The following is a 9,692-nucleotide window of genomic DNA, read 5'->3' on the forward strand; positions in this document are numbered from 1 at the left end:
AGGTATTTTAAGGTTATGTTTTTAATTTGTTATTTATTGTTCAAACTACCTCACGTAAGTGCTCTGTTTGCTAACGGAGTTGTTGGATGTTAAAATAAGGTGTTAATTGATAACACAGGGAGGCTAGCCGTCTGTTGTACCACTGTACAGGGGCAAAGAGTGGCATTTGTATCAATATATGCACCAACAAAATATGAAGCAAACTTTTTTCCAAACTTAGCAAAAGAGCTACTTTCTTTGACTGACCACTTATTAGTAATTGGGGCTGATATGAATACTTTTTTTGACAAACACATGGACAGGTCACATAGTTCAATATCAGTGGTCCAAGATGCTGCATCTAAAGCTTTAGGTCACTTTTCTAAAAGCCTGAATCTAATAGATATTTGGAGGATTAATAACCCTACTACCAAGGATTTTACATTTTACTCTGCTGCACACAAGATGTCCTCTAGAATAGACTATTTTCTGTCATCTGCAAAAATAGCCCATTGTATCAAGTCTATAAATATTCTTCCACGTTACCTATCTGACCATAATCCAATTATTTTATCATATGATCTTTTCCCCATACGTAACAAACCAACAAGATGGAGGTTCAACACCACACTCCTTCAAAATGAGGAATATATCTCTCAGTTAAAGCTAAAGCTGGAGGAATTCATTAATATAAATGTCAATAGTGTTTCCAACCCCATGTTTGTGTGGGCTGCAGTTAAGGGTTTTTTAAGGGATAATGCCATCAGTTTTTGTACTCATCTTAAAAAAATAAAAGGAAAACTAATTAAGGGATTGGAATTAGAGTGTCATAACCTTGAACAGGAGTTGAATTCTAACTACTCTGAACAAAAGGATATTAGTCTTAAACTTAAACAGTCAGAACTCAATGATCTGATTAAGCAGAGAGTTGAATATTTAATGCACATAACTAAGCACAAATATTATTCTGAGGGTAGTAAGCCAACCAGACTTCTTGCATTGACACTTAAAAAACAAGAGAAACAGATGACTATTTCTGCTGTTCGTGACCCTCATGCAGGAATAGTGACAACAATACCTGCCATAAATAATACTTTTAAGGACTTTTTCTCGAGCCTATATACCTCAGAATGTTCTCCTACTCCAAATCAATTTGACTCTTTCTTCCAAAATATTAAACTACCAGGCCTTTCTCCTGTTGATACTGAAAAACTAGAGGCTCCAATCACACTGGAGGAGCTCTTTCAAGCCGTAAAACTCACTAATAAGGGTCGCTCCCCAGGTATTGACGGGCTCCCAGCTGAGCTTTATTTGAATCTATGGGAAATGCTAGGTCCATTATGGCTTGATGCACTTAACTTTGCACTAGATGAAGGTAGCCTCCTTAAGGAGCTCAATACTGCACTTATATCTGTATTGCCAAAACCAGGCAAAGACCACTTAGAATGTGCTAATTACCGTCCCATATCATTAATTAATGCCGATATGAAAATATTTGCTAAGGCACTAGCTTTGCGTCTTGAGAAGGTGGTCTGTAAATTGATACACCTGGATCAGACCGGTTTTATGAAAGGACGCCTATCTTCTGATAATATAAGGCGACTCCTTCATATTATTGATGGCGCAGAAAGGAGTGGTGCACCTAATGGCCTCTTTTTCCTAGATGCACAAAATGCATTTGATCGTTTAGAGTGGAGATATTTGTGGAGGGTGCTAAAGGAATTCAAATTTGGCCCTAATTTTATTAGAATGGTTCAAATCCTGTACACTAACCCGTCAGCCAGAGTCTTTACAGGAGGAATGTCCTCTGAGCCTTTTGGGATATTCCGTGGGACAAGACAGGGGTGTCCACTCTCCCCCCTTCTTTTCAATCTCTCCATAGAACCCTTGGCCCAGTGCATACGTCAAAATAATATTCTAACTCCAATATCTTTAGGTTCCTCCAAACATTCTATATCTCTTTATGCTGATGATGCATTAATTTACATATCCAACATTCAGCCCTCACTACATGAGGTCATGCATATTTTAAGCAATTTTGGTAAACTTGCAGGATTCAAAATAAACTTAAAAAAGTCTGTTCTAATGCTCCTCAATGTAGATCAAAATGAGTTGACTCTCCCTGCAGACATTGTCGTAGCTAACCAGGTAACCTATTTAGGTGTTCAAGTAACATCCTCTGTATCCACTATCGTCAAAAATAATTATAATTGCATATTTAAGAAAATAGAAAATGATTTGAATAGATGGATGCCCCTCCCATCGTCGGTACCAGCCCGAATTTCAATTGTTAAAATGAATGTTCTTCCCAGAATAAATTTCATTAGCTCAATGCTACCTCTCTCTCCTCCTGTTGGTTATTGGAAAAAGTTAGACTCTTTGCTCAAGTCCTTTATATGGAATAAGAGACGTCCACGAATAAAATGGTCAGCGTTACAACTACCCAAATCACAAGGAGGTTGGGCTCTCCCTAATTTCAGGCTATATCAGTGGTCATTTACACTGCAACATTTAAAACACTGGCTGGATCCAGAGGCACAGACTTCCTGGATTGAAATTGAAAGGGATCTTGTGGCACCAATGAGACTGCAGGATTACTTATTTTCAGGCGCTTCAAGTAGACAATCCTCCTTAAGGCGTGGTCCAATTATATCCTATTTGTTGACTACATTCAGAGCAGTGGAAAAGTATATAGGTGTGACGGTGAAATGGCACAAAAATTCTCCACTATGGTTTAACCAGGGTTTACTATCAGGAAATAAACCATTTACGCCAGGGCCATGGGTGCATAAAGATATATATGTTTTGAATGATATAAATGGGGTTGACTCATTGTTGAGTTTCTGTGACTTAATAACACAATATGATGTTCCTAAGCATTCCCTCTTTCATTTTCTTAAGTTACGATCAGCTCTTAAATCACACAATATTCAGTGGGGTTCAAACCTAAAAATGCACCCTATAGTGGAAAAGATACAAAGAGCCCCAAGAAGAATAGTGTCATTTCTTTACTTATTTCTGTGTGCACATTCAAAACATTCTGACAGCCTTAATAAAGAATGGAAAAGAGACTTAGGAAACCCTCAGGAAGATCTGGATTGGGAAGCAATATGGGACAATGTCACAGGCTCATCAAAAAATCCCAATCACCAATTTATCCACTTGAATATTTGTTATCGCACCTATCTGACCCCACATAAGAGACATTTGATGGGCTTAGCCCCGCACTCTTATTGTACTTTTTGTCCATTTGATACTGTGGGGACTTTCATGCATTCTATGTGGAACTGTCCAGATGTTGTGTCTTTCTGGTCTAATGTTGTGGACATAATATCTACTCTGACAAACATTGATTTTCCCATGGATCCTGCCCTACACCTATTACTTGATGACTCAAGGTTTCCCATCACAGAGAAAACACGTAAACTATGGTTAGCAGGTATCACGGCTGCCAAGAAACTGGTGGTCCAGAGATGGCTCCCACCTCATGATCTCTCAATTAAACATTGGTTATATACTCTGCTAGACATTTTATACATGGAATTATCCTCTGCCAGAATTAACCATGCTAAGGAAGCTACTGTCAACAACTGGTTAAATGGTATAGAAATGGTGAAGGAGTTACTCTCCCAATAGATGCATTCATTTATCTTTATTATTTTTCTTCATTTCATTTTTTAATTCATAATTATTGTTATGAAATTTTTTTTTTCTCTCTATTTTACTGTAATACTCATTCTTTTAATACTGCAATTCGACTACTGCCTTATATGTAATTAAGCAAGGGCAATGTGTTGGTCAGGGATTGGGTGGGGGGTGGGGGGTGGGGTGGTTGATACGATGTTGTTGTATATGAGACTGTACATTCTTTTCAATACTCAATAAAAAATTCATTACAAAAAAAAAAATAAGGTGTTAAATAAAAAAAATGAGGAACATCCTGGATCCGTTTCTTTCCTCGTCTTTATTATTTTTTATGGATTATAAGAAGTATCGGATCGGGACTTGGTATCGGCAGATACTCAAAATCGAATGATCGGTATCGGATCGGAGGGCAAAAAAACCTGATCGGGACATCACCATTTGTGACCTCGCCAACTATTACACGCCTTGCTCTTGGAGTGATCTTTGTTGGTCGACCACTCCTGGGGAGGGTAACAATGGTCTTGAATTTCCTCCATTTGTACACAATCTGTCTGACTGTGGATTGGTGGAGTCCAAACTCTTTAGAGATGGTTTTGTAACCTTTTCCAGCCTGATGAGCATCAACAATGCCTTTTTCTGAGCTCCTCAGAAATCTCCTTTGTTCGTGCCATGATACACTTCCACAAACATGTGTTGTGAAGATCAGACTTTGATAGATCCCTGTTCTTTAAATAAAACAGGGTGCCCACTCACACCTGATTGTCATCCCATTGATTGAAAACACCTGACTCTAATTTCACCTTCAGATTAACTGCTAATCCTAGAGGTTCACATACTTTTGCCATTCACAGATATGTAATATTGGATCATTTTCCTCAATAAATAAATGAAAAAGTATAATATTTTTGTCTCATTTGTTTAACTGCGTTCTCTTTATCTACTTTTAGGACTTGTGTGAAAATCTGATGATGTTTTAGGTCATATTTATAAAAAAATATATATATAGAAAATTCTAAAGGATTCACAAACTTTCAAGCACCACTGTAGATAGATAGATAGATAGATAGATAGATAGATAGATAGATAGATAGAATAATGTCACTAAGCACTTACCCATAGTTGACTGTGATTCTCAGCCTCATTATCCACAAACACTGTATGGAAGGCTGTTAAATACAGGGTCCCAACTCGTGCCCTATGTGAAGAGCCCCTGTCCACTAACTGGACCTTTTCAACCTGAAATATGACAGGGCCCAAATTCAACAACAGTTACATAAGAAATCAATTATTTGGCAAAAGTCCTAAACAGATCTGGATATTAATATAACGTTAATCAGCATTAGCCTCACCACGGTCTGTTTATGTACCTACTAGCCCATGGACGCACTGAAACACATTTATTACATCAAGTTATTCAATATATCAACTAATTTTAATGACATCACATCCTGTAAACCCAAGCCCATGGGCAACGTGAACCATGCTGTTGTAAATAAAACAGTGCAGCTATTGTAAGAACGTGTTTACCTTGGGCAGTCTGATGTGCTCCATCTTTCACTCGTAAACACCACAAATCAACATTTATCACCAACTTCCGGTAGCAACTGAAAGCATCATGCTAATATTTTTTTTTCTGGTTTACTGTCTCATAACATTTTGAACGATTTAGATGGTTTACGTAAAATAATAAACTGAATCTGATGTGATGAAAGTCAATAAGGTGAATCACCGTTAGCGCTGTGGAAAAACCGCGCGGTCCTAAAGCCGACCGATTATGGCGCAGCAGTGTTTCTGAGAATGTGAAGTGTTTCAGTGCGCGTCTCCCATAACCCGGGCCGGAACAGTACTGTCACGTATTTTAATGTCTCATCTCATCTCATTATCTCTAGCCGCTTTATCCTGTTCTACAGAGTCGCAGGCAAGCTGGAGCCTATCCCAGCTGACTACGGGTGAAAGGCGGGGTACACCCTGGACAAGTCGCCAGGTCATCACAGGGCTGACACATAGACACAGACAACCATTCACACTCACATTCACACCTACGGTCAATTTAGAGTCACCAGTTAACCTAACCTGCATGTCTTTGGACTGTGGGGGAAACCGGAGCACCCGGAGGAAACCCACGCGGACACGGGGAGAACATGCAAACTTCACACAGAAAGGCCCTCGCCGGCCACGGGGCTCGAACCCAGGACCTTCTTGCTGTGAGGCGACAGCACTAACCACTGCACCACCGTGCCGCCCGTATTTTAATGTCGTGTCACGTATTTTCTTTTATACGGCGGCACGGTGGTGTAAGTGGTTAGCACGGTCGCCTCACAGCAAGAAGGTTCTGGGTTTGAGGCCAGCGGGGGCCTTCCTGTTACCCCTTTTCCACCAAATCAGTTCCAGGGCTGGTTCGGGGCCAGTGCTGGTGCTGGTCCACAATTCGTTCAACTTGCGAGCCAGCTGAGAACCAGTTTGCTTTTCCATAGCTCGTGGTGCTAAGGAGAGCCACGTCATTACGTCGCTGTATACGTCAGTTACGTCGCTGCGTTTGCATAAACCTTGGCGCGAATATCGAAGCAACAACAACACAGAAAAGAAGAAGCAGCAACAACAACAATAATGGATGACTTTGCATTTGTACAGCTGCTGCTTCTCGGCGCTTAAAAATGGCGACCTTTTGCCTTCTTGCGATTGTTGTCGGTCTTAACAACTCCGCCCCACCCCCCACCCCCGCTGACGTAAGCAGTTCTTTCCTCTGGCCCAGCAGAGAGTTGGTGCTAGCCTGGAACCGGTTTTTCTGGCCCCAGAGCCAGTTCTTTGTCAGTGGAAACAGAAAACCCGGTTCCAAACTAAGCACTGGCCCTGAACCAGCCCTGGAACTGCTTTGGTGGAAAAGGGGCATGTGTGGAGTTTGCATGTTCTCCCTGTGTCTGTGCAGGTTTCCCCCATAGTTCAAAGACATGCGGTTAGGTTCAAGTGCATATTCTGGACCAATTTTGTTTTTGTTTTTTTTTATATGAAAGTATGTCCCTTTACACACTCATCCAGAAGGGTGATTTTGCACAAGGCCATCTGTCTGCAGCGGAAAAAAATAAAATAACAAAACTCGTCTGGAAAAATCCCAAGGGAGTCTGGAGCCAGATTCATGACATCACCTGCAGAAGCGCCAGCAGGCTGCGCGAGCTTTGCACAGTTTCAGTGCACAGCCTGTGTAGACCAAACGCTCCCATTTCTCTCTCATTGTCCGGTCTTTTGGGAAACGATGAGTACAATCCCATCAAGATTGGTGTTGCTACACCCTCCTACGATACATCTGTTAACCATTTTAATAATTACGTGATAACGTTGAAGAAATTTGCAGAAAACCACCAGGTCGTTTTCTCATAAACAAACCAGCGCTGACGTAGGATTCAGAAGGAAGCGTCCCGCAGATGACGTCACGAAAACTAATGTTTCCCAGGAAATCCAAATACCAAGTTTTTTCAGAGGCGGACCAATTCGCCTCAAATGGCTTGTTTCTGGTATTGCGCAAGGTAAAAAAAAATTGCAGAGAATGCAGAATGTTACAGATATTTGACCAAAGTTTAATATAAAATAGGAGAATTACATTGATCTTGCTCCTGAATTTACCCATAATATGCCCTTTAATATGGGATGGCCTTGGGCTGAGGTGCGAGGCACCTAACCCCCGACTGCGCTCTGTGCTTTTTTCTTTCTTTATTTTTTTCGCGGTCTGGTTTCCATCAAATCGTGCACTCTGATTGGCTCGCGAGCGGTCCAGAATCCTACGATCCGGACCCCGGTTACGGACCTTTGGCGATTCGCTCGTTCACAACAACAACAAACATAGTAGCAATTTTTTGTCAACATTTATTTTCACATTTCTCAGTATAATAGAATTAATTTTACAGCATGGATAGCAATAACGACAGTGTTCACAGCGAAAGTGAAATAAAAGAAAACATTTCAGGAGAAAGCTGAAAACCTGTAACTGTTGCTAATGCCAAGCAAATCCAGCAGTTTATTGAGGAGCAAAGGGCAGAAAATAAAACAAAAAAGACGGCCTACGGCCTCAATGTCTTTGGGAAGTTCTGTCGAAACCCAAATGGAAAATTCCAAGCTGACATAGCTTGTCAAACAGGTTTTTGATGAGCTTGTAGCAGGTTTTTTCTAAATATGATTTCCCTTTCAGGCGCTCACATTTTCTGTTAGAATTTGGTAAAGAAAAAAATAAATATATTATTTACCAGCTTAAGGTCGGCCATCATGAAATACCGTGACCTCGGCCTTGAAAATACTGACCTCGGCCCAAAGGCCTCGGTCAGTATTTTCAAGACCTCGGTCACGATATTTTACGATGCAGACCTCCCAGCTGGTAAATAATACATATATATATAGTATATTTGCCTTCCGGGTTTTTATATGCTGTTTCATCCCATGTATAACAAGTGTTCCATCCCGCAATACCATTTTTGTGACATTTATTTACATAATGTATAATCTTACCTTAAAAAAAAGAAAAAAACATCCACTTTTAAAGCTGCTTCATAGTAACGAGTAACGAGGACCTTGATAGAAATGTAGTCGAGTGAAAAGTACAATATTTGCCTTTCAAATGTAGTGAAGTTAAAGTCATAAGTTTCCAAAAAAATAATACTTAAGTAAAGTACATATACTTAAAAAGTGTACTTAAGTACAGTACTCAAGTAAATGTACTTCGTTACTGTCCACCTCTGTGTGTATCTATCTATCTATCTATCTATCTATCTATCTATCTATCTATCTATCTATCTATCTATCTATCTATCTATCTATCTACACACACACACACACACACACACACACACACACACACACACACACACACTGATTCTGTGACTGTATTTGGCCAGTAAATCATCTACAGCTGGAAAAAAATAAATTAATTAAAAAAAAAAAAAAAAAAAAAATATATATATATATATATATATATATATATATATATATATATATATATATATCCATCCATCCATCCATTATCTGTAGCCGCTTATCCTGTACAGGGTCGCGGGCAAGCTGGAGCCTATCCCAGCTGACTACGGGCGAAAGGCGGGGTACACCCTGGACAAGTCGCCAGGTCATCGCAGGGCTGACACATAGACACAGACAACCATTCACACCTACGGTCAATTTAGAGTCACCAGTTAACCTAACCTGCATGTCTTTGGACTGTGGGGGAAACCGGAGCACCCGGAGGAAACCCACGCGGACACGGGGAGAACATGCAAACTCCACACAGAAGGGCCCTCGCCGGCCACGGGGCCCGAACCCGGACCTTCTTGCTGTGAGGCGACAGCGCTAACCACTACACCACCATGCCACCCCATATATATATATCTTTCAAAATTTTCAGGAGACACAGATTTCCAGAGTATGTGAATATGTGTGTATATGTGTGTATGTGAGTGCATGGGGCCCTGTAATGGATTGGCATCCCATTCAGGATATATTCCTGTCTTACCTCCAGAGTTCCTGATATAGGATTCACCTTGACGCTGACTAGGATAAAGAATGAACAGTTAAAGATAATCCAAAGCCAGGGTTGGGAAACAACACTCACCTACCACATATGTGTTCGGATTCAGGTCTGGTGATTGTCGAGGCCACTGAAGTCCACTGAACTCCTTATCAAGTTAATGGACCCAGTTTGAGACAATTTGTGTTTTTATGACATCGTGCAGTTCCATGCTGGAAGGAGCCATTATAATATGGGTCAACTGTGGCCATAAAGGGATACATGTAGATGCAGCAGTGCTCAGACAGGCTGGTGCATTCAAACAATGCTCAATGGGGCCAAGAAAAAATTCCCCATATCATTCCATCACCAGCATGAACTGTTGGCACAAGACAGGTTGGTTGATACCAAAGTCTGACCCTACCATATGTGTGTCACAGCAGAAATCAAGATGAAGCAGACTGGGTGACATTCTTCTAATATTTTTAATCAAATGTCCAGTTGTGGTGAGACTGTGCCTTGACATAGCCTCAGATTTCTGTTCTTAGCTGACAAGAGTGGAATCTGATGTGTTGTTCTGCTATTG

General features: G+C 40.6%; 1 protein-coding gene across 1 annotated transcript in view; it reads right to left on the reverse strand.

Annotated features, from left to right (window-relative positions):
- The window catches only part of mtmr7a (myotubularin related protein 7a), a 67,489-nt gene extending 62,250 nt beyond the window's left edge, over positions 1-5,239 (reverse strand). The window contains exons 1-2 of the mRNA XM_060926954.1: positions 5,152-5,239; positions 4,738-4,860 (exon numbers count right to left, since the gene is read on the reverse strand). Coding sequence (XP_060782937.1) covers positions 4,738-4,860; positions 5,152-5,175 — 147 coding nt within the window. The 5' untranslated portion in view covers positions 5,176-5,239. The remainder of the gene's footprint in view (positions 1-4,737; positions 4,861-5,151) is intronic.
- Positions 5,240-9,692: the final 4,453 nt, after the last annotated feature.

This window comes from Neoarius graeffei, chromosome 8 (assembly GCF_027579695.1).
Source record: "Neoarius graeffei isolate fNeoGra1 chromosome 8, fNeoGra1.pri, whole genome shotgun sequence".
NCBI classification, from domain to species: Eukaryota; Metazoa; Chordata; class Actinopteri; order Siluriformes; family Ariidae; genus Neoarius; species Neoarius graeffei.